We start from the raw sequence: 26,575 nt of genomic DNA, 5'->3' as shown, positions 1-26,575 counted from the left end.
TCTGACACTTATTAAGACTTTTTGCTACCATTTCCATTGTCGGCAATTAGATTCTTTATGTTACATATTATATGGTTTATTTCCACTTATGCACTTAATGTGGTATTCATATTTTTACATATATATATATATATATATATATATATATTTTTTTTTTTTTTTTAAGATACTTTTCACAGTTTCTTTTTCACATGTTGGTTTATAGCGCAGTTTTTTGTATTTCCTCTGTCTAATTATTTGTGTTTTCACACATTTTTTCACTGCTGCTTTATATTTCTATTATTGCACTTGCTGTTAGGCCAGTTGCTTTTTCAATACTACCGTATTTGCCGGTGTATAAGGCGACCGGGCGTATAAGAGGACCCCCTAATTTTACATTATTTTTAAGATTTTTTACCTGTACTCAGCGTATAAGATGACCCCCCTTCCGAGGCTTCCAACGCTTCATATTTCTTCCTTCTGGAGCCATATTCTTCTCCCTTCTTGCTGGAGCTGGAGCCAATCACGGCAAGCGATGTATTATATTATTGAATACAAAGCCTGCTTGGATTGGGAGAGGCTGTAACATCATCATCCCATGCCTCTCTGACTCTCAAAGCCAATCCGAGTACGCTACTGTATGTAGCCTGCTTGGATTGGCAGAGGTTGTTACTCAAATCCAAGCAGGCTCTGTATTCATTTGAATACACCGCTCACCGGGATTGGCTAAGTGGTATATACTGTATGTAGCCGAAGCTACATACAGTATTACCGCACATCCAGCAGGCATCCGAGCAGCTGACCCGGCGTATAAGACGACCCCTGCTTTTTGGACATTTTTTAAGTGTAAAAGGTAGTCTTATACGCCAGCAAATACAGTATACATTTATCATTGGTAATTTTTATTGTGTTTAGTCACCATTAGGGAGCGCAATATTTTTCCTTTTTTTTTATATTTCTTACCCCCTTCTCAATGGTATTAGTTTGACAGATGGTCCCTTCAGCAGCTGGTATGCTGTTAGTGATGCAGCGCCCAGTTTTGCTTAAACACCAAAGTTCGCTGCATACCTCCTGAAAAGAGAAAACATGAATCATTCAGATATTTGAGGTCCAGTATTCTTTTTAATGTAAAGTTCAAGTTTTCTGATAAAGAGCTTGCAGTGTATTTTCACATTTGCAGGCAAATTGGGATAACTTCTATTTTATATTTACCGCAATGATAAGCCCAGAACCACACTCCACATATATCCACCAGGTCCTCTGGTAAACATACATGCTTCCGCTATAGTCCCCACATCTTGGCCACGCCGGTCTGATGCATTTGACCCAGATTGGGCTTAGTCTTAGAGCGATATGGCCAAAAGGCAAGGGCTAAAGCTAAAGTCTGTGGGCCAGATTCACATAGATCGGCACATCTTTATACCGGCGTAGCGCATCTCATATGCGCTACGCCGATGTAACTCAGAGAGGCAAGTACAGCATTCACAAAGTACTTGCTCCCAACGTTGCGCCGGCGTAACGTAATTTTGTAGGCGTAAGCCAGCGTAAGTGGGTGTGACCTTGTGCTAATGATGGCAAGGAGAGGAGGAAGAAAAACGTTACAATGGAGGAAAAGGCTATTATAATTGCTGGAATAGACAAATATGATAAGTACCTCCATGGTGCCCTCAGTTCCCAGACCAGCAAGACACGGAAGAAGGAGATCCTGGAGGAGCTCACCCTGCAGGTCAATGCCGTAGGGAATGAAACCAGGACCCCCGAGGACGTGAGCAAAAAAATCAACGACCTGAGACGTCAGGTCCGTGAGAAGCTGGCCCTTATAAGGAAGCATGCCAGGGGCACGGGAGGAGGACCAGCCTGTGCTGTGCGTTTGAAACCTGAGGAGGAGGTCATTGCCGAATGTTTGCAGCATGAGCAGGTGGAGGGCATGGAGAGATTCGACTCCGGTGACCAGTCCTTGAGGACAGGTAAGTGTGTTTTATCTCCTATCTGGTGTGTGGCAAATGAGGGGGTGGAAGGGAACATGTGACAAGTGTGTGGGTCCACCAACATGTGAATGCTTTGTGTCATCCACAGATGTGCTGGAGGGAGCTGGGCCGTCGTCGGCTGCTGGGCGACCCACGCCATCCCCAGAGGAGTGTGCCCACACCTCTCCTCTCGAGGAAGTAGTGGAGGAGCACAGGGACCTGGAGGAAGTGGTCTACCTCATTGAGGAGGATCCCATCATCCCTGGACCCTCCCAACCCTCCTCCCCCATCAGGGGAAGACCCTCACCCTCCTCCACCATCAGGGGAACCCCCTCACCCTCCTCCCCCATCAGGGAAAGATCCTCACCCTCCTCCACCATCAGGGGAAGCTCCTCAAGGGCCTCCCCGTATACACGGCCCCAAGCCTCTCCTGCCCCCAGGAAGGCGACCCGCAAGACCAGGGGTGTTCCTGAAGCCATCCAGGAAACTCTTGCGAGGGATCAGGCCCGCCAGACCCACCATATGGGTGTTGTTGCCTGGGACATGTGGCAGACAGCCTGGCCTCCTCAGCACAGATACCCGACAGTCTGCAGGATATTAGTGGGAACTGTGCTCCGATAGTGACCTGCGTTGGTGAGCTGCAGGCCACGACATCACGTCTCGTGACAGAGGTCAAGAGCCTGACAGTGGCTGTAAAGGCCAATTCTCCTGCCATAGAGGCAGAGGGGAGGCAGAGGAGGCGCCACCAGCAGCACAATACCACCGGCCAGCTGCGGATGCAGGCTGAAACCAACATGGTGCTCATCCGCATTGCCCTGGCGTTGGAGGGCAGGCAGCCAGCACCTGCCAGGAGTGGCAGACCTGAGGATGAGCCTGCTCCTGATGCCCCACCACCCCCACCTGAGGCTCTCCCCAGGCAACTGAGGAGCCAGTGCCGTGGCACCAGGCGGAGCCCACGACAGGGCAATTGATTCCTTTTTTTTTTATTATATTTGCTCAGGTGATGAGCGTTTTTTTTTTATTAGATTTGCTCAGGTGATGAGCGTTTTTTTTTTATATATTTGCTCAGGTGATGAGCGTTTTTTTTTTATTATATTTGCTCAGGTGATGAGCGTTTTTTTTGACTGGTGTGTGAATGTGGGGGTGACATACCTGCCAGCAAGGTGTGTCACCCTTGGTCGTCGGGGGGGAGTTATCCCCACGGCCGTGTGAATGTGGTATTAATGGACAGCGACACCATTGGGGCCTTGGCGCGGCGTTGCTGCTCCCAAGTCCTGCATGGTGGACTTGGGATAATCCAATGTGAGGTGGATGTGGTGTGTGTGAGCTAGGGACCACAGTGGTGTGCATGCGTGCATTCTCCTTGTGCCATGATGAATGTGTGTGTTTAACGTGCAAAGATGCCTACCACGAGTTCCCGTACACGTTCTGTTTGAATTCTGTTGGGATGTTGCTTTGACCGAATATGTAGCTGTCGTGGCTGGCCCCTGGGTGTTTGGCACGGATGTGCCATATGAGGCATTGGGCATCGGCTATCACCTGTACGTTGATGGAATGCCACTGCTTACGATTGCGGTACATGTGCTCTGTGGCACAGGGGGGCCGTAGTGCCACATGTGTGCAATCAATGGCCCCCACGGTGCGTAGGAATCCTGCAATTCTGTAGAAATCCTGCATTGCCTTCTGCCGCAGATGCTCATGGGTGGGTTTGATGATGTGGTGGGACATGCGTGTGAGGATTGCGGGACAACCTGGTGCACACATCTGCTCATGCTGGATTGTGACATCCCAGACACGACTCCACTTGTTTGTTGAAAAGATCAACTTGCAAGGAAATGCATTGTTGCCAGTACCTTGACCAGTGGCTGCACTGCATGTGAGCGATGTGTCTTGCTGGTGATGTCATCATGCAGGGCTGTGGCTAATTCTAGGAAGGCAGCAGGGCTGAATCTGAAGATGCGATACACCTCCGAATTCCCCATGCCAAAGACGTTCATGCGCGTTCTGTATATCCTCTACCATGCCATCCTACGTGCCTGTGGACACATTAGTAGTGCTAGGACCATGGCTGCCCCTGGCATGTTGGCATACATATGTGTTGTCCTGCAAATGTGGTTGCTCAACTTGTCTGTAACGGTGCTGCTGCAGCTACTCTCCAGCTGACCTGTGCAAGTCTGGTGCAGAGTTACCCCTGCTTTATGAGGGGTAACTTTAGGCCGGACGTACAACTTACGTGCACCGCGCGTAGCCTGCGCCGAACGCGCGTACGTTCGTGAATCGGCGTATCTCCCTCATTTGCATATTTGAATAGAAAATCAATGGGTGCGCCAGATGCGTTCAGCGTAAATATGCGCCCCCGATACGCCAGCGTAGAAAAATTACGTCGGTCGGAAGAAGCCTATTTTTAGGCGTATCTAGTTCTGTGGGTACGGCGCACAGATACGACGGCGCATATTTACACTTACGCGACGTATCTCGAGATACGTCGGCGTAAGTCCTACGTGAATCTGGCACTGTATGTTTACCAGAGGACATGGTGGATCTATGTGAAGTGCGGTCCTGAACTTAGCAACGTGGTGGATGAACAGAGCTAGTCATGATCCTAGTGGGGCTGGCATCCAAAGCATGAAGAAAGCCAACAAGAGGACAAGCAGGTGCTGCTTTCCTTATGCTGTCACCTATGTTATATTTGTTACATGTAGCTATTCACATAGCACATTGAAAAATATTTAAACCCCTTCCCGCCACCACCTCCCAGCCCTTTAACAGGTTCTAAATGCCGGGAGGCTAAGGCAAGTATTCCACATGATCTGAAAGCTCCCAATCGCAAGTATGCATCGGGATGTTTCCAGTACCTGCCTGTTACCGTGCTTTCAACAAGGAAATCTATTTACACAGGGACACACTTATGTGGCCGCTCGACGATAAAGCCCACCCACGAGAGGCCACATATATGTGTACGGCCAGTGGAAAGTGGTTTAAATCATAAATTTTCTTTCTTTTAGATTCTCTTGTCTGGAAACTCCAGCATTGAAAAAATTCTACTAGTTCTCTTTGTTTTGGGTGGGGCTGGAGAGCTGTGTTTTCCATAGTTAACCCTGCCTGTGTTGCATCTTTTCAATTATAAACTAGATTTGAACATTGTCCCAACAAAGAGCTAAAATGCCAAATGATAGTTATCTCATAAAATGTTCAGATCACATACAGAAATAATACATGTAATCTTTATTTGTTCTCATTAAATTGGCATGAAACCCCTGTAAGTCCATATTTTTCAATCCGTATTTAATATCCCCCTCAAATGGCTGTACTTCTAAACAATAAGGGATACATAGAAATAGAAATATAAAAAAACATCCTGCCACCATGCAAAAAACAAAAGAAGGGAAGATGGAGTAGTGTACCCTGCGGTATATCTAGAAGTATTGTTATAAAACAACATGTTAGCAAATTTCATTTGTTTTTAGTTCTTTTTTGTAACAACAAATTTGTAATATGTTTATATGATATGCACACCCTGAAATGATTATTGCAAGATAGATGAAAACTGAAATTTATACATATTCATCACTGTCTCATTTTTGTTGATGTCTTTCAGCATGTCCCGTATTCTGATGGGAAGGGATTTCTAGTCCCCAGAACTCCACTAATGATAACCACATGCATTGCAGTTAGACCTGTCTAACTCGAATACTGTATACTATTACTTATCTTCTCTTTGTTTTGGAAACAATAATATTAATGAAATAAGGAAAATAAATTTGCCCTTTAGTATTTTATCTTATGTCATTGTGAACATCACTATGTGGACCCAACATACACTACATTGTCAAAAGTATTGGGCCACCTGCCTTTACACACACATGAACTTTAATGACATCACAGTCTTAGTCCATAGGGTTAAATATTGAATTGGCGCAACCTTTGCAGCTATAACAGCTTCAACTCTTCTGGGAAGGCTGTCCACAAGATTTAGGAGTGTGTCTATGGGAATCTTTGATCATTCTTCCAAAAGTGCATTTGTGAGGTCAAGCACTAATGTTGGATGAGAAGGCCTGGCTCACAGTCTTTGTGCTAATTCATCCCAAAGGTGTTCTGTCAGGTTAAGATCAGGACTCTGTGCAGGCCAGTCAAGTTCCTCCACCCCAAGCTCGCTCATCCATGTATTTATGGACCTTGCTTTGTGCACTGGTCCAAATCATTTGGCAGAGGGGGATTATGATGTGGGTTTGTCTTTTAAAGTTTGGGCTTGGCCCCTTAGTTCCAGTGAAGGGAACTCTTAAGGCGTCCCTTCCTATTCCAACATGAGTGCGCACCAGTGCACAAAGCAAGATCCATAAAGACATGGATGAGCGAGTTTGGGGTGGAGGAACTTGACTGGCCTTCACAGAGTCCTGACCTCAACCCGATAGAACACCTTTGGGATGAATTAGAGTGGGGACTGCAAGCCAGGCCTTTTTGTCCAACATCAGTGCCTGACCTCACAAATGCACTTCTGGAAAATGGTCAAACATTCTCATAGACACACTCCTAAACCTTGTGGACAGCCTTCCCAAAAGGTCTGAAGCTGTTATAGCTGCAAAGAGTGGGCACTGGGCAAACTCAATATTGAACCCTATGGACTAAGACTGGGATGCCATTAAAGTTATGTGTTTGTAAAGGCAGGTGTCCCAATACTTTTGACAATATAGAGTAGATTTTGTGATGAAGGCCACCTTATAAATCATAAGCTTGTTTTTGAAACACTGGTCAAAGAAAACTGGAGCAATTGCCTATAGACATAAAATTGATTGATGAGGGACTTTTTATGTCAACTCCCGTATATTTCAGATACATTTAATTTGAAAGCTTCAAGAAAGCTTTACAGGAAAGTATGGACTCAAAGTTTTCAAAGTAGGCATGACAGAAATGTGTTATCTATGAAGAGTCAAGCTGCAAAGGGAATCTGTCACCAGAAGAAAACAAAAACGCTTCTAGATGCAAAAGCGGCTAAACGCGGCATGTAAACACGGCTAATATTACATTTTTTGATGCCAATTTCTAGCTGTCAAGTTAAATTGTTCAGGAGAGGTTGAACAATGTCCCGTGTACATGAAGCCTTACACTACACATACTCTGGAGCAGTGTATGGAGTTTAAAGGTTTGTAGATCAGTACAATGGATGATGTAACATATTAACATTTGAGTAAAAGTCCACTTTAAGTCTTATGTCACACACTAAGAATTTCCTTATTTCTTTTTTCATGAACTGGCAAGACAAAATAGGAAGGGACTCTACCCCGTATTTACACTGGCGGGATTTAATTCCATGTTGGAAACGGCACTGATCATCTGCATCATAGGCCTGTCCTGGAGCTTGTGTTGGATAAATAAAATCCTGACGTGGGGGCGCATTATTCAGGCAAAGGCCCAGGCCTGAACTGCGGAGAGAAGAAGAATAGGAAGTCTGCATCAATATGTGTGTGTATATAAGCTTACATCTTTCATAATAAATATATTGTATATATAGTTACTGCATCACAAATGATTGAGATATATACAATGACTTCACAGACTCATTCAAGGAATTGCAAAATGAAGGAAAAACGTTCTGGACAGCCGCACTCCAAAAATAGATTGCTTTTATTGTAAAATCAAAAAACACACAAAAAGCATGCCACGGCAGACAGGGTAAAAAGCTGACGCGTTTCACACTTGGTTTGAAACGCGTCAACTCTTTACCCCGTCTGCTGTGGCATGCTTTTTGTGTGTTTTTTTATTTTACAATAAAAGCAATTTATTTTTGGAGTGCGGCTGTCCAGAACGTTTTTCCTTCATTTTGCATCATTCCATGCATTGCTAGCGCCAGTGGCTTTGGATCAGGTGAGGAGAATTTCTGATTGGTATCCTAGAGCGATGATTTCTCTTATTCATTCAAGGAGTTGACTTGGTTATAAATTTCCTGAATATTTATGCATGACAGAAGAATATTCAGTGTCCCAATACATACAATACTATCCCAAGTATTATAACCATGGACTACAGCCGGCTAATTAACAAATTTGCATCCCAGCATAAAACTTAGTACACTGCAACGTGGATGTTAATTTTCCACAGTTTAAGATTTTTCACAAAAATGAAAAACATAATTTTTGGAAAAACTATCCTAGCACTGAGAGTCATACCTCTTGGTCCCCACTTCTAAATATACTCTCCTAATAAATGTGTTTTCCATATCAGTAGTGACCAGAAATCACCTTTTACTGCACTTTACATGTCATGGCTGCTTTTTGCATTGCCAAAGTAAGCCTATAAAATATAATATTCTACAAGTCTTTTTTATTTTTGTTGTTAAAACACACTCAGGGGCAGATCCACAAAGAATCCGCGCCGTAAGTTACGGCGGCGTAGTGTATCTTTGGCGGCGTAATGGCGCGGCATTCAAATCTCTGTGATGGGGGCGTGTTTTATGTAAATACGTTGTGACCCGACGTAAACAAATTTTTTTTTAACTGCGCATGCGCCGTCCGTAGGGGTATCCCAGTGCGCATGTTCGAAATTAACCCGGAACAAGCCAATGCTCACGACGGTGACGTCATTCTCCGCAAATCCCTATTCGCGAACGAATTACGCAAACGACGTAAAAAATTCAAAATGCGAGGAGGGAATGACGGCCATACTTAACATTGAGTACGTCTCATAACAGTTACTTTAACTATACGCCGGAAAAAGCCGAATGCAAACGTCGTAAAAAAATGCGCCGGCCGGACTTACGTTCGTGGATCGCCGTAACTAGCTAATTTGCATACTCAACGCGGAATTCGACGGAAATGCCACCTAGCGGCCGCCGGAAAATTGCATCTAAGATCCGACGGCGTACTAAGACGTACGCCTGTCGGATCAATCCCAGATGCCGTCATATCTTGTTTTGTAGTTACAAAACAAAGATACAACGCGGGAAATTTTAAATTAGGCCGGCGTATCAATAGATACGCCGGCGTAATTTTTTTGTGGATCTGCCCCTTAGTGTGTATCCCAGAGAGCAGCTGCCCATTCAGAAAACACTGTGAGACTCCCGCATGCGCAGTAGGAAACGGGCAGTGAAGCCGCAAGGCTTCACTGCCTGTTTCCCTTAGTGAGGATGGCAGCGCTGGGATCTTCCAGGATCGAGGGGTCGGCGTCGGGGGGGGCGGCCAACATCGCGGGCGCCTAGGACAGGTAAGTGTCCTTATTAAAAGTCAGCAGCTACACTGGTGTCACATTTGGCACCTTTAAGGGGGGAGGAGAGAGCAGATACCAGTGTGATACAGGTATTTACTCCCACTTCCGGCATAGATCACTGGAGTGATAGTGGTGACTTACGCCACATCCGGCACCTACTCTGCCCCCCCGCTGTCTTCTGGGAGTCTCACAGGTCCCAGAAGACAGCAGGGATCAGTGGAATCATGCAGTGTGACTTGCGAATATAATAATATTTTAATATATTTTTTTTCAGCGGAACTCTGCTTTAAGGTGAAAACAAAGACAAATAACTCCCAGGGCTGCTGTGGGTAAATTTTCTGCACAGTAGTAAAAATAAACATTCTACCCGGACCCACAAAATAAGCCAAAAGAATTCCCTGGAAAAACATTTTTTCCATTCTATTGCCAAGTAATTGCAACTGTTGATCCTATTCAAAAATGGCACCCGTCTGCACACTGCATCGGCATATATTGAGCTCCTCTTTGTAAAAAATGGCTTCGGTTTGAGCTTCTACCCCCTGGGAGAACCCCCTCTAACATGTTTTGCCCATTAGGGACTTAATCCTAGAAGTCCTAGTCCTAGCACTCAAAAAGAGCATGTACTTTGCAAGGATTACTTTTGCCCTCTGTAGTACATGGAACAAAATTGGATTAAACAATATTGAACTGATGTGGACTAATTAATTGATTTCCTGACAATCTCAGGGCTAACCCATCTCTGCCGCCTGATTCAAATTACTATGGTGAGACAGTGCAATCTACAGGCTAAAAGATTTCACATCCTCACCTTTTCTCAGCTCAGTCCCAACAGGAAGTTACTAGAGCCTGCTGGCTTTTTATTAAAACCACAGAATCACAAAACATGCATTGATTGGTTCACATTATACAGACACACCCACTCTACCCACCCCTCACCCATTCTACCCACGCCCCTCCCTGTGACGTCTGTAGCACATGGCACCCTCATAGGTCAGTTCACATAAAAGGGTGGTTTCTCCTTGGAAGTCCATTTTTTTGGGCATGCACACACACCCTTCTTGTCATGTGGCATAAAGTCCCCTTGTGTCTTTTATTCAGACTCATTCGCCATCTTACATAGAATTCCTTTGGTGGGGTGAAGAGAAGGGGGAGGGAAGGTTGAAGTCCATATCTGCCTTCTCTCCACGAAAAGGCTTAGAATGTGAAGTTGAAGGGAAATGCCATAGGGGGGTGGGCCGGACACATTTGTAACATGAGGGAAAAATGGAGAGGAAATGGCTTCTGAACAAATAGCTCTCCTTTGTATTTTCAATGCTGAGTTCATTACTTTAAAACAACATCTGATATCTGACAAATCTTATCAAGGAAAATAAGCAGTATTGATCATTCCCATACATACATATGCATAATGCGTATAAAAACAAATAAACAGTATAAGGAATATGGAAAGAGAAACATTTCAGTGATTCTAATAAAAGAATTTAAAAATGAGTCTTAACATAAAATAAGCATATTATTATAATCTATCACAGAACTGTATGAAGAGATTATTTCAGGTGACTTACTCCAGGAAGCTGGTGATGTAGTCCCTGCTACAAGCCGACCACACAAATGGATTGGTCTTCATAGTAATGTGAGCTGCCATGAGCTTGGCTGTTTCTTGACCTCGAGATCCACAGCCATTACCAATACCATCATGATTCATACCAAACCTAAAGGAAGAAGATGTTTATTTGATTTATTTTGTTTTTACTAAGCACCTCAGAAAAATAAAATGGTAAGATGTGATCAATATAGGTATATTTTAATTATGTGTATATATATTGAAACACCTATATATTCTTATTAGTGGTTTGTAATTTCCATCTGTCCTCCTGAAACCTACTAAATTCAAATGGACCTAGGATGCCAAATTCAGTTTTAAGTCCAAGTATTATGTCAAACTGTGGCAACTGAGGAAAAATGTTAGTAGGACATTTTGCTAACAGTAAAGCCTCGTACACACGTCTGAGGAACTCGACGGGCGAAACACATTGTTTTGCTCTTCGAGTTCCTTGTGAAGCCGTCGAGGATCTCGGCGAGCCAAATTTTCCCATTCCCGTTGAGGAAAAAGAAGACATGCTTTCTTTTTGGCCCAATGAGATCCTCGGCGGTTTCCTCGTCGAAAAGTGTACACACAACCGGTTTACTCTGCAAAAAAAAAAAAACCAGCAAGGTTTTTGCTGTTTTTTGCCGAGAAACTCGGTCGTGTGTACGAGGCCTTAGTGAATGTGGTAAGTGGGAAATGTATATTTCACTTTAATGGCTAAACAATGGGTGAACACGAAAAATATTTAAAAAGGGAGTTATATTTCCGTTAGTAATTTCATTTTTTTCACTCAGATAATACCTAGTTTTTAAAAATAAAATTTTCACACCTATGAAAACATAACTTATTAAGTCTATTTTATTGTTATTTTGTTGTTTCAACATTGCACATTTAAATCAGATGCACAGATGCTGATTACAAAAGGAATTCAGAATTTTCATACAATAAATTAAATAGCCACGTCAATCATCCGGTAATGTAAAAAGCAAGCTCATGTTTACTTATTTCATCTGCGCATGATAGGATAATTGAAGGGAATATTCACACAATTTAACTCCTTTAGTATATCAGTCTCCACGCTAGGGTCTTCAAAGATGGGGCATTTATGGACTTTGTAGTGGGTGTGATGAATACATTGACATAGTTTCATAAGGCATGCATGTTGCAGCTATCCCTTGCCTATAGAAATTCCAGATTATGCAGTCATAGTCATTTTTAACACTAATGCCGCGTACACACGGTCGGAATTTCCGACAAGAAAAGTTTGATGTGAGCTTTTGGTCGGAAATTCCGATCGTGTGTAGGTTCCATCTGACTTTTTTTCAGCGCATGAAAATTTCTTATACATGAAGAAATCCATTGTTTACAGCTGTCATTTTTTACAGCTGTTATTGTTTACAGCATTCTGTCGATGAACCTTAAAAACAACCTTCATGCTGCATTTTCCCCCCTCCCCACCTAAATACTTCGGTCAGCACTTTGCCATTGGCTGAGAACGCTGATCGGGAGACGGGTTTCCAGCATACTCATTTCGGCAGAAGCCAAAACAGACATTTTTTATTGAACCTGCCAATGCCTCCTGACATTCAACTTGTGTATACTAGGCATTAGGCAAAGCTTGGAAGATGCTGTTTAAGTAAATGCAACATCCTGCTTTGAAATTGCTTGTCAATACCCATCAATGCATATGCATTATTGCACAATATCAATAGAAACCTATAAGTGTTTCTGCTATGCAATGAGTGATTACCTTTCCTCATACAGGGAAATGCTTCCGGTATTAGGCCACTTAATGAGCTGGAGAGACAGGCATAGAAGATTTGTATATAAAAACCTGTAATTTAGAAGGAAACCTGAAGGAGCTATGTCTTATTTTACCAAACGCAGTTGCAACCTACATTGGTATGCCTAGCCACTTAAAGTGGATGTAAACCCGAAAAAATAAAAATAAATTCTTTGCTGTCACAATGTACGGTATAAGATTTCCTATCATCTGTGCCCAGTCTTGTCACACAGAGTTAATCCAGCTCTGAGCAATCCTCTTTTATTGTTCAGTGAAAAAAAACAGACTTACAGAGAAAAACCTCAGTCCGTTCCGCCCCTTGCTGTGAGTTAGGTTATTTACATATCTCATGCACTAGCTTCAGACAGTCATTATCTTTTAATTCCCACCCCCCCTCCTTTTCTGAAGTCATGTGGTTACTTTTCTGGATTTTGACTGGATGTTAGTGATCATAGCAGAATTTAGTGTAAGGGGAGTTTAGAGGTGGGTCGGGAGTCTACTGACATCACGACTCCACCCACAGAGCTCCAGACAACAGATCCACCCACAGAATCTGCAGTTTTTCAGTTCTTATAACAGACAGAGGGGAGACATTTGACAGGTAAGGATACATGCAGGAGACATCTATATTCTTATAGATCAGCACTATGGCAGTAGTTTAGAAAGGATGAGAGTGGGTTTACATCCACTTTAAGCTTTTAAATTACTGGGCTTACTATCAAACTACTACACAAAGAGAAGGAGCATACATTTTGTTTTGTGTTTACAATAGTTTTCCTGTTTGCCACAATTACACTGCCTCAGGGCACAGGCTAACTATATACCCTCTCTGGGTACCAGATGCTTCTTGACATAACCTAGAACCTAGTTGCCCTAAAATCTGGACTAGATTCATCAAAGGTCATAACTGCAATTGGAGAGGCTATGTGAGGACTGACCATCTGAGAGATCAAAGCAACAGTGCATAAAACCTAGTCACACATGGTAGTGAAAATATTTAGGTCTGAGAATGTTTGACTTAGCTTGGAATTGCTGACATGCATACAAAAATCTATAGTTTTACTTATTAAAGATAAGTATTTTTTTTATACATAGTAGAGGCAACTAATCCTATAAACGGTACAGAAGAGGACTTATTATCTAGAAGGGCAATATTGCTAAACATACACACCAAAGCTATCGCAGATATGTTTGGTGTCCAATGATGAGAGAGGAGTGTTAACCTGCATGTTTTTTGGGATGGTCACCAAAACTCAATCTTTTTGCACATTTCTGAACATTTAAAAATGAAAAGGGTCAAAACTGTTCAAGATGCTCTAAAATGTTTTTTTTTTTTTTACATTTGGACAGAGTGAGGTGGCGAACAGTTATTGGTTGTGGTATTACCTATATCTATAGACCAATTGTCAGGTTTAAGCGATCCCCATTGGAGTGATTTTCCTAATTGGGACATATCAATCTACTCCATATCTAATGGTCTACTTGGCTGCATGGCCCTCTTATGCCGCGTACACACCATCACTTTATGTGATGAAAAAAAACGACACTTTCTGTGAAGTAAAAAATTACGTTTTTGAAACTTCAATTTTCAAAGACGAAGTTGCCTACACACCATCGTTTTCTCACAATGATCTTGCAAAGTGAGGTTACGTTCCACCACGTTTTTCCATTGAAGCTCGCTTCATAAGTAGCTTCTGGGCATGCGTGGATGAAAAAACGTCTTAGAAAACGACGTTTTTTGCTACACACGGTCAATTTCTGTGAAGTAAAAAGTGCACTTTTGAAAAACGACACATAAAATTGAAGCATGCTTCAATTTTTTTTGGTCGTTTTTTACAAGACATAAAACGACGTTTTCCCCCACAAACTCATTTAAAGTGACGTTTTTAAAAACGTCATTTTTTTTCATCACATAAAGTGATGGTGTGTACGCGGCATTAGTCTTGGAGTTGCTAGCCCCTCATCTTTCATGTCCATCTGATTCATGTACACTTCCTGGATTGCCAAAACATACTGTAACAAAGGGGATGTCACTGATATCTGCTGATAGATATTTAGCCACAGTGTAGTCACGCTACAGTTGCATGGCTGATAGCAGTCCAATCAGAGTTCAAATCTGTTACATAAGAATGTACAAGGGACACGATGGGGCAGATTCACGTAGTGTACCTAAGATACACTACGCCGCCGTAACTTATTTTTTTCTTTCGAATACTCAAAGAATTTGCGCCGTAAGTTACAGCGGCGTAGTGTATCTTTGGCGGCGTAAGGGCACGGAATTCAAATGGATGTGATGGGGGCGTGTTTTATGTGCTTTATGGGTTGTTTGTAAGCGCCCGGGGCAAGGTAAGTAATTTGCGCCCCCCTTATCCGCTGACTTTTCGCACGCCCCGAGTACAGTCCCTTCCTACAATAGTACTGACCTGCCTGATTCCTATACTGACCACTACACTAACCTCTACACTGACCACTACACTATACACTGACCTATCTTATTCCTATACTGACCCTTACACTAACCCACCTGATCAACCACTACACTACACACTGACCTACCCGATTCCCCACAGACTGCTACACAATACACACTGACCGCTAGACAATAAACTAACCACTGACCGCTACACTATACACACAGTGACCGCTACACAATACACACAGTGACCGCTACACAATAAACTGACCGCTACACAATACACACAGTGACCGCTACACAATAAACTACCCACTGACCACTACACAATACACACAGTGACCGCTACACAATAAACTACCCACTGACCGCTACACAATACACACAGTGACCGCTACACAATACCCACAGTGACCGCTACACAATACACACAGTGACCGCTTGTAGTCCACTGGGCCTTGTAGGCCACCAATGTCTCCTATAGGAAAATGCTGGGCCTTGTAGTCCACCAAAGCCTCCTAAAGTAAAATGCTGGGCCTTGTAGTCCACCAAAGCCTCCTAAAGTAAAATGCTGGGCCTTGTAGTCCACCAAAGCCTCCTAAAGTAAAATGCTGGGCCTTGTAGGCCACCAATGCCTCCTAAAGTACAATGCTAGGCATTGTAGTCCACCAAAGCCTCCTAAAGTAAAATGCTGGGCCTTGTAGTCCACCAAAGCCATCCTAAAGTAAAATGCTGGGCAGTGGGCACATAGACTTTCCGGCTCTGGCTGCTCCCTCCCTAGTCTCCCCAGCTGAGCGGAATCCCAGCCTCAGCCTGTAGCAGAGGCAGGGTGTGCGCTGGGACAGGCAGCCTGCCCCAGGTCTTCCCCAGCGCACACTCTGCCTCTGCTAAACCATTCTCCCCCACCCGGAATCACGTCCCAGCGACACTTACTTACTTGGCTGAGCGGGAGACCGGGAGTCCCTGCAGGCGCCGCCAGACTGCAGAGCGCGTCGCCATCTTGGAGCCTCCGCAGCTCGCGCTGGTATTATGCCAAACAGGGCATTCCCTGCATCCTTCCAGGCGTGCCCGTGTCGGCCGCTGGGAGATGCCGGCAGGGGGGCTGTGCGCTCAGTGGAGGAGCCGCTCACTCGGCGCTCACTATAAAAGCAGCAGAGCTGCCGGTCGCCGGCACCACCCCTCAGCTCAGCGCCCAGGGCAGACACACACCCTGCCCCCCCGGTTGTTACGCCACTGCGTATGACGTCACCCGCTGCTACACAGTCCCATGCTGTCACGATATGCTGTTTTTATTTGGCTAATATGTGAGTTGCCTGCTATATTTTAATAAATTATCGTTTTACCTCAAACTAAGAATTTCCTTTATCTTTTTCGCTTACCTACAATGCCTGCTGAGCTTAAGGGGGATTGATTACTGTGGAGTCCTTAATGGAAGACTTTCTTTGTGGCATCATACCTGGTTTTTGTCTGCTTTGCATGACTTCCTGGTGATTCAGGGGTCTATGCCGGGAGGTGAGAGTACCTAGAGAGACTTATGGTGGAGGGATTGTCACAAATTTTCAACGTTTCAACACTGGTGGTTTACCTTATGGACGTTTTTCACTTGACACATGGTTAATAATTTTATTATTTATCTATTTATTTTTTTATTGGATATTGATTTGCACAATTATCACCAATAATAAGCTATTATTGCACTGCACTGTTCTTTGTATATGACTTGTTACCAGAATTTTGTGTTTATTTTATAGTGTTCAGCTTGCAGGTTGTTTGGTTGATTGGTTGCTATTTATATTTTTGCGTTGATTGCACTTCTTTTGCTTTATATGTATATTATATACTCCTGAAGTTCTGTTTTAGGGTAGGTTGCCTGAGGAAAAGCATATTGAATTGAAGAGTCTAATTTAAAACAATGATTGTGCTAAGTGTTGATCATGTCTGTAATGCCATGTACACACGGTCAGAATTTCCGATGAAAAAAGTCAGATGGAATCTTTTTATCTGATATTCCGACCGTGTGTATGCCCCATCGGTCTTTTTCTGTTGCCAATTCCGTTTGTCTGTATGACATTCCGATGGAGAAAAAAACATGCATGCTCGGAAACAATTTGATGCATCCTCGGAAGCATTGAACTTCATTTTTCGAGGCTCGTCGTAGTGTTGTACGTCACTATGTTTTTCATGGTCGGAATTTCGTGTGTTCATGTTTATGTAAGACATCTTGAGCGGAATTCCGTCAGGAAAACCTATTGAGTTTATTCCAATAAAAAAAACAGTTGTGTGTACCCAGCATTAGGCTCCTTGCTTGTGGCACAGTAGACAAAGCATATTTTGTGGGTAACATGACTATGGTGTATGTGTGCTTTATATACAGTGAGTAGGCTCTAGTTTTATGTTATTTGTCATGCTGCTTTGTTAGTACAGGCTATTCTTTTGTGTTGGAGGGGTAAAAAAATGGTTGGTTTGGGGCCTGCTTTTAAGGGAATACTAGGGATTAAGTATGAAAGCATGGAACATAATGACCAAGTCACTATTGTTGAAAAATGCCTTCTTCAGTACTCCTGATTTGAATGATTCACGTTTTTTTAGGTGTTATTTATGTGTCTGAAATGCTTTATATGGATTCAAAAGCTAGTAATTTAAATATGCTAGGTTGTAGGGAGGTTGAAAACTGTACATGGAACTCACTCACGTGTGTCCCACCTCGTGTGCAATGGTGAAAGCTGTTGCTAGGCCAATATCTTCATTTATACTGCAGCTTCTCTCTCTTTCACACATTCCACCCACTGGCGCCAAACCTAAAAAATAATAATTAAAATCTTAGGTTTATCACAGATCTGGAAATTATCATTGTTTACACATTCTTCTAAAATAGTACACACACATTCAATTAGGAATATAAAACAGATATATTTTATTTTAGGAATATAAAAAATATATCTCACCTAATGTCCCACATGGCTTGTTTTTGTAAATGCAAATATCATATCTGTAAAAAAAAAATACATAGACAATTATTATAATTTATTTAGATTTATTTGAACAAAAAAAAACAGGAATCTCCATCATAGTGTACCGTTTTTGGAAGCCTACTGGTTACTAGAGTTGCACCGATACCAATTCTAGTATCGGTGCTGATGCCGAGTATTTTCACCAGTACTTGTACTGGTGCAAATGCCCCGATGCTTGACCCGATACCTGGACAACGGGGATGATCAGTGCATCAGTGGGGGGAGTTACAATCACTGATTTCCCTGTATAGATTTCAATAAAGCAGCTGACAACCGCTTTTCCTCCTCTCCCCCTCGTGGCTATCAGCTGCTTTATTGAAACCTATACAGGGAGATCGGTGCTTGTAACTGCCCCCACCGATGCACCGATCTTCCCTGACTTTCCCCTGTGTCCTCCTCCATGCTCCTCTGTTCCTCCACCGTATCCTCCTCCGGCCCCCATTGTGTGCTCCTCCAGTCCCCCTCCATGTGCTCCTCTGTTCCCCCTATGTGTATTCCTCTGGTCCCCCTCCATGCACTCCTCCAGTCCCCCTCTGTGCGCTCCTCCATTCCCCCACCGTGTGCTCGTCCGGTCCCCCAATTTCCCGGATCTGTCAGGAGGGTGAGCAGAGGAAGGAGTCGGTAAATATGTCATTCCTTTTCTGAATGCACGGAGTCACTGACTCTGTCCATTCATAACTGAGCATCTTAAACTGTGTTTACGATGCTTCAGTTTATGAATGAACAGGAGCCGCTGTCTCCTATTCATTCATTTTCAGTGCAGCTGAGGCTGCAGAGAAAGGGACTGATGAATCTGTGTTCTTAGTCCCTTTCTCTGTCTCAAAGAGAAGATGAGATGTCAGGGGTCTGATATCTCACCAAAACTCCCCCTCCCGACAGGGCTGATGACAAAAATAATACTAATAATAAAAAAAGGAAGAATTGTAATAAATATTTATAAGTTAAATTGTAAAAAATAAAAAAAAATTATAAAAACACTGACACCTTCTACTCGCCCCCAAAAAAAAATCATTGTAAAAAAATAATAACAAAAACAATATAAATTGTAAAAAATAATAAGAAAATGAATTGTAAAAAAGAAAATTGTAAAAAAAGAAAGAAAATATAATGCCTCAGTAGTGCCGCATATTAGTGCCACTGTCACATGACATAAAAAAAAAATATTGGTAATCGGTATCGGCGAGTACTTGTACTCGGTCTTAAAAAAGTGGTATCTGTGCAACCCTACTGGTTACATTCAAGATGTATAAAATGAACACAAATGTTTGTTTGTTCTACAATATTAGACTACAACTGTAGCATTCAACGTAATGCACTCTCATCAGTTTGGCTATATTAAATATACAGACACTACTTGTACATAATTGCTACCAGCTACTACTTTGCTTTTTTAGAGAACTCCAGCTAGGTTAATGGATCACCAGAAAGCTCTCTTCAAACTCGACCTGAGAGATGTAACTTCTGATCAAAGCTGTTGCAGCTTAGGACATCTGGCTCCCACATTTTTCCCAATGCTCAAGTGCAATGTTAACTTTAACAACATGACACAGCAGTTGGTATAACAATATCAATTTCATTTGCAGTCTCTAATAATGTTTTTATTACCTGGTTATTAAGACGGCAGTGTCATGGTCAGCTATGCCACTCTCTGTGATTGCATTACCATTTCGACTTACAATGGACTTTTGCCATCTGCAGAAGCTGTCAAGAGACTTTCCTGCGTGGTGGTTAATTTCCAGGTTAGGCTGCAGACAACAATAATATTATAAAAATGTGAACTACATTTATTGTGCCAAAGGTGCTAATACATCCTATTAGTATTGTTAAACATATTTGAGATATATTGCACTAAGCTATATCTACTAGCTAAACTTTTTTTGCACATAAAAAAGCATTAGCTTTAGTATTGACTTAAATAAATCATATGTTGGTGGTGCACTAGATCAAGATTTTTTGTAGATATTTAGACCCCTTGATGTTATAGTTGAGAGGCTGCTCAGGGTATGAAAAGGGATTGCTGGATTGGCAGTAGTAGGTTTAGTAGAGTGACAAGGCCACGTGGCATATGCATACCAGTTTACTTTTGTGGGACTTTACCGATCAATCTTCATCAGGGCATGTGCAGGTGTGGGTTAGAGTAAAAATGTATGGACAGCGAGAATCCTTGTGCTAATTTCACTAGCATAGATTAAGGGCCTGTTCTGGTCATGATTAAGCAACCTTCTCTGGTCACCGATTTGGCAGCCTGCTCTAGTTGCCAGTCTGGCATCTGCTAAATCAGTAACCACATCAGACCCTTAAGCCATGCTAGAGAAATCAACTTCAGGATACTCCCTCTTTGAGCAATTTTCTTCAAACCCTCACCAGCACATAACCTGATGGGGAGGGGGGGTGAAGTTACCTAAGGGGGGTAAGTTAAGCCGATGGTTACCGATGCCCTGATACACATTGCATTTTGTTTTTTTATGCCATATATAGATTAAAACGGGCTCTCAGCCATACATCCAGGGCTCTTTTCACTCTACCAACCTTGCTGTTGTTAAATAATTCCCCTTATGTTACAACAAAAAGAAAACATGCCTACATTATGTGGTGTTTTTAAGAAAACTATAGATAATGGATTGTTACATCCATCCTACTCACTGCCATCTTTTACCAACTTGGTCAATGTTTGCATACAATAGAAAATACATTTTTTCCCTATTTCTCTAGTTTAAGCAAATAGTTAATACGTTAATTGTCTTTGAGGCTATGCACCTAGAATTACAGTATATTTAAATGCACAAGAATTAAAAAAGAAAAACGATTCCCTAAGTAATGAAAAAGAACCTGTGACAGATCACATATATAATTTAGGCTGTAAAAAGTATGATTTTAAAAATGAATATTTTGCAAAAAAAGAAACCGAATTTCTAACAATGAACAAATTGCTAGTGATTTAGTGCCTTTATTATTATTATTTTTATTAACCTGATCTTCAGTCAAAAGGATTAGCCGAGTCACCATGATGTTCACAATGTTCCCCAGACTTGAGTCCTGGAAAAGTTTGGCAACCTGACCTCCAGGAAAGAAAAAAAGATCAGTCTTAATATCACTGACAAAACTAAACAAGTGGAACACAAAATGGTATTTTCAACTGTTCTAAAGATAAGAAGTAGTTTGCATAGGTTGTAATACTTACAATGTTCATGATAGCCAAGATATATTGCTCAATGTCCCTTCTTCCGTGATAACCAATCATCATTTTATCTGCAACCACTAAAGTCTCCACATATCTCTCTGTGCTCACTGATCGTTTAAGTGGCAGAGGTCCACGCTGTGTGTGATTGGATGCTGGTCGCAATGGTGGAGGCCTTGGGTTTCTCAGCCACCAATGACGGTCCTTCCAGGGCTTGTCATCTAGAGTAGAACAAGCATTCATCCAGGTAATTTCTTTGATTACAATTTTTTTTAGCATAATCTCCCCGAGTATAAAGCTCTCTTATTAAACTAAAATATAAACAATGTGATAAAACTGATAGAAGATAAATAAAGGGCAAGTCCATCCAACATTGTAAAATTATTGTAGGGCAAGAACACTATACATTCAATAAGATGAGTTTGTGTGTGCATAGCATAAACAAAAGATGTAATGTATGACGTTTCAGTGATTCAAATAAAGCAATGTTTTTAAAATAGTGCACAGATGTCATTCTGCTACCTATAAAAAGTCTGAAATTAGGAAATGTTTACCTATTACACCACACGCCGCATCAAGATGCTGTCTTTGCAAGGAAGAGCGCTTGTATACCACATGTGGAGTCCCCTCACTGGTTTTGTTGTAATTTCTACCTTGAGGTAGTGGTTCAATGAGATATTCATCATCCCCTGATACTATCACTCCTAGCTAGTTTGAAAGATAAAAAAAATGTCATAGACAAAATAAGATGGCTATTGTAACTCAGTTTCAGCTCATGAACTTATAGACATAGGGGTTGATTTACTAAAACGGAAGCGTGCAAAATGCATCTGTGCATGGTAGCCAATCTAACTTCTAACTTCAGCTTGTTCAATTAGGCTTTGACAAAGAAACCTGGAAGCTGATTGGTTTCTATGCAGAGCTGCCAGATTTTGCACTCTCCAGTTTTAGTAAACCAATCCCATAGTCTTAAAATAAACCTTGTTGCTCGAGCATGAAAAAAAACACTTAAATTCACCCCAAATGTATATTTAATTTTAGGGTCAATGCCACTGAATTGTATTATCAATCAACCCCTTTTATTCCAAAGGGGTCGCTGGTAACTCAAATCCGATTTTGAGATGATAGTTTTGTACACGTGCCCTGCTCGTAATGAAAGGGTCACATAGGGCTAGATTCTGTATAACATTTACATTACACAGCATACTGTGAACGCATTGAAAAGTATTTGCCTATGCTTCAAGATTAAAAAAGTCCCACAAGGAAAGGACAAAAATCAAAAAAAGCCTTTATTTTTATAAAGTCTTATTATGTCTTCCTTGTTTAAAGACAGGTATTGTACTTCTATTGTTATTCTATTAAACACGTAACTTTCATTAGGTCACTTTGGTCATCAGTGGCACTAACCTATTATTATAATGCTGATTAAATATACTACAGTCTGAATATAATTTCTGTACAAACTTGTCAGAGTGATATATATATATATATACATACATATATATAAATATTGCAGTCTGATATTAATAGGCATCAATTTGTTCACATCTTCAGATTATATTTAGCCTGTCCTCACCAGTCCATTGCAGTTGCTAATGGCCACTTTGGAGCTCAGCTGTTGATCTTGTATGTGTCCAACGTAGTGACAGTCTTCGTACAGCTCATGTTTCCAGTCCAGTCCCCCTCTTTTCCAGTACTCAACAGTGAAGTGCTGTCCCAGTAGATCTGTCTGCAGGGTGAGGTTGAGTAGAAAGTTAGAACTCTGAGCTTGCAGCCAGTAGAAGACCTGCCGTTCAGAATCATCAGGGATGCTCCTCCTGGACCTTCGGAAGCTGGGTGATGCTCTGCGAAGGTCATACGTCAAGAAGTTCCCACTCTCGTCCACCTGGGCAGGAAAGGCGATCTCATAATGGCTCAGACGGGAGAGGAAATCTGCTGGGTCAGAGGAGAGGACTTCACTGGCTGCTGTCATCCCAACGATGCAGTGACTTGGGCTGAATTATAAGGCACCACGTCAAGCACAATAACAAGCACAAGCTATATAATGATTAAAGGACCAAAGTGTACTAATGGTAGGAACATGTTTAAGGTATAATTTTTCCAGAGTACCACAGTTGATTGTTATATAAAAATTAGCTCTTCTGCAGATGAGTATTACTAAAGGCCTAATTTATTAAACTGGAGGCAATGAAAGTAAAGGTATTTATTATGTCAAATACACTTTTTTGTAGCTTAAGAAAAAATTTAATGCTGATCTGGGTAATTCCTGCAGTTTTCTTACACAAAGCCTCATATGTGTACAGTTAAAACTTTGCATCTCAATACAAGCTATAGTTAGAAGGCTATATAAGTTTTATGTTAGTATTACTAAAGAAACAGGATCTTGTTCAATGTCATGACAAGACTATTCATTCCCTTTAAGTCTTCATAATAAACTGGCTAAGCAACAACCAGCTTAAACAAAATTATGATATGAGCACTGCTCAAGAAATGGAAGGGGACAGAGAGACTTAACCTCCCTGGCGGTATGATTCTGTCTGGAATTACATACCAAAAGCGGTACAATTATTTTGCAAGGAAATTTGGCGTTTTATACTGTAGGCCTGTAATTCTTAGGAATAACTCACTTAAATCTGACCAAACAAGAGTATTGTAGGGATCCCGGGTATGAAATTTTTTTAAAAACAAAATTATAAATTATAATATAATAAATAATTATAAATAATTATAACAAATAATAATATAATTATAATAAAAATTATTCAATAATGTAATCAACTCAAAATCACTGAAATTTGCTCAGTTGCAGAATTGTCACTGTCATTACTTTAATTGTTTTATGACGAATTTCCCCACAAATCGCTATCGCACAATTCTGCAAGTGATTATAATTTATTATCGTTGTTTTCTAGCTAATCTAAAACCATTTTTGACATAAAGGGACACTTTTGGACAATCTACAGTTTGCAGGGAGAAAGAACAGTTTTTATTATATAAAAGTACATGTAGGGCACTGGGCAGACCACTAGGGACAAGGGGGGTGTGTATTTTTTACATACAGTACTGTAATCTATAAGATTACAGTATACTGTATGTATTGTGTTTGTTTACTTTCTTGAATTTGGCGCCGTTCTCCGCTCCCGTGTGTCGTAATGTTGCAGGGAACGGAGATCGGCGGCACACGGGGAGACTGTGAATCGAGCGAGGAGGACCCGCTCGCTCACACAGCGGGGTGGCATCGCTGGATCCAGGGACAAGGTAAGTAACTTGCCTGTGGATTCAGCGAGCAGGTAAGCCGCGCCGCTGCACACTCTGCACGTCCACCCCGAGCATGACTCGGGGATACCGATTTTAGCATTAAAAATCCACCCCGAGTCACGCTCGGGTTTACCGCTAAGGGGGTTAAGACAGAACAAAGAAAAACACATATAAAGCAGAAATAGAAGTAGAAACAGCTCTGAATAATGTAGCTTTTCTGCACAGCAGGAATATATTTTGAAATAATTAAATTACGTTCAGTAATGGTTCCTTAAGATGAGTGGTCTGATCAGGCCCACCTGTCAGTTTTTCAGGTGGCTTTGAATAGAAACTCAATGTTAGTTTGAGGACAGGCAGATGTAAACAGATGTGTGCCCGTTTACATCTGGCTACCTCCAATCCCTCCTAGACTTAGACAAACATCCATTCTGCTCCGATTCAGTGGGTGATCTATGCATGGATCCCCTGCTGATTGGAAAAGACACAGGCTGTGTGAAAGTGGCTACTGTGTGGGAGATTTGTATGGACTTCCTATGCAAAATTTGTACCTTTGCCTTGGGAATTCTCAAATGTAATGTATAACTAAAGGCAAAACGTAGTTTTGGATAGAGTGGTGAGGGATTAGAATACCCGATTCACCAGTGGTGGCTGGTGCTCTATTTTTGGTGGGCAGAAAACAACCCCCCCCCCCCGCGGCCAGGTCCGCACTTAACCCATCAACGCTTCCCCTCCTTCTCGGCAGAAGCAATAGAAGAGCAGCCAGATGGACAGAGCCATGCCGCGGCACACGCCCGACAGAAATCGCCATCTTTCTTCTCCCTGCTTCAATTCTGCCTCTGCATGTCACTGCCAGTCTTTGTATTTTTTTTTCTAATCACATGGTACCATGTTCCCATAGTCACTTCTTTACAAGAAGTTGCCTATACATTTCCCACATGGTCAGCAGAAATAAGGGAGAAGTATACAAAGAACTTACCCTAGCACTTTCTCCTCCTTGGTAGCAGCAGGAGAGTAGCCATGTGGACAGAGCCAGGCTCCTGCACGCTCCTGATATAAATCAACATCTTTCTTCTCCCTGCTTCAACTCTACACGTCACCGCCTGTGTTTTGGCAGAACACCGGAGACTGCACACTCATTGGCTGCACCAAGCTTTGCCCGCCTCCTCCTCCTTTTCCGCTCCAACCACCGCGGCACACATCACACAAGGGGGTGGACTTGGGGCGCAGTGCTCTGCACCCCGAGCACACCCTTTTTGGAAGCCAATTAGAGCCTCTGGCTCTAATCACTTGCTTCAAAAAAAGAACCATTAAATTCTAGTCCAGCACCCTGCATGCAGATTAGGGGCTGGGTGCATGGATCGGGGGGCACACCTCTGCTCCCCTAATGAGCATCCGCCACTGCGATTCACCCTCTATATTTGTCCTGTTTACCATTATCATTGAAAGTAAATGAAAATCCTACATTTTGGGTTGTCCCCCCAAATAAAAGTTATGGTGGAAAAATCTTCCAAAGGGAACGCTTGTTTTGGTGACCTGTGTTGGGCCCAAAGGATTCCCTTAATTTGCAGAGACGTCCTCTCACTTCTTGGCAAACCTCCCCAATGGGACACAGATGGCAAAAAAAAAAAAAAAACCCGACAGAGGTTATAACCTTCCTTTACTCTATTCAAAATAAAACAAGTGTTGCTTATATATTTATTTTAAAGTTTATCTAAACACGAAAAACAAAATGAATGTAATACATTACCAGCTCTTATATGTGGTGACTGTATTCATTTTTTTTTTCCTTTCTTTTTTCCCATTTATTTTCACTTGGTAAACTTGCCAGTAATACACTTTCTGTCCTAGGATGAGAACACTTAGGCCTCGTACACACGACCGAGGAACTCGTCGTAAATGAGACATCGTTTTCCTCGACGAGTTCCTTGTTAGGCTTGTCGAGAATCTTGACAAGCTTTCTTTGCGTACACACTGTCAAGACAAAATCTCGTTGTTCTCAAACGCGGTGACGTGCAACACGTACAACGGCACTATAAAGGGGAAGTTCGATTCCACTGGCACAACCCTTGGGGCTGCTTTTGCTAATCTCATGTTACTGCGTGTTAAGTAAAAGTTTGGTATGAGACGATTCATACTTTTCAGTCTGTTACAGCGTGACGAATGTGCTATCTCCATTACGAACGCTACTTTTACCGAAG

At 42.1% G+C, this 26,575-nt stretch overlaps 1 protein-coding gene across 2 annotated transcripts in view; it reads right to left on the bottom strand.

Annotated features, from left to right (window-relative positions):
- ADAMTS10 (ADAM metallopeptidase with thrombospondin type 1 motif 10) overlaps positions 1 to 26,575 on the bottom strand; it is a 203,937-nt gene that overhangs the window by 69,667 nt on the left and 107,695 nt on the right. For both annotated transcript variants that reach the window (XM_040327130.1, XM_040327138.1), the window contains 10 exons: positions 22,696 to 23,051; positions 21,674 to 21,827; positions 21,123 to 21,340; positions 20,912 to 20,995; positions 19,547 to 19,686; positions 17,876 to 17,919; positions 17,623 to 17,728; positions 10,712 to 10,858; positions 7,225 to 7,366; positions 943 to 1,050 (listed from right to left, as the gene is read on the bottom strand). In XM_040327130.1, the coding sequence (XP_040183064.1) occupies positions 943 to 1,050; positions 7,225 to 7,366; positions 10,712 to 10,858; positions 17,623 to 17,728; positions 17,876 to 17,919; positions 19,547 to 19,686; positions 20,912 to 20,995; positions 21,123 to 21,340; positions 21,674 to 21,827; positions 22,696 to 23,051 (1,499 nt within the window). The remainder of the gene's footprint in view (positions 1 to 942; positions 1,051 to 7,224; positions 7,367 to 10,711; positions 10,859 to 17,622; positions 17,729 to 17,875; positions 17,920 to 19,546; positions 19,687 to 20,911; positions 20,996 to 21,122; positions 21,341 to 21,673; positions 21,828 to 22,695; positions 23,052 to 26,575) is intronic.

This window comes from Rana temporaria, chromosome 1 (genome assembly GCF_905171775.1).
Source record: "Rana temporaria chromosome 1, aRanTem1.1, whole genome shotgun sequence".
In the NCBI taxonomy this organism is placed as follows: Eukaryota; Metazoa; Chordata; class Amphibia; order Anura; family Ranidae; genus Rana; species Rana temporaria.
This window is presented reverse-complemented; position numbering and strand designations above follow the sequence as displayed.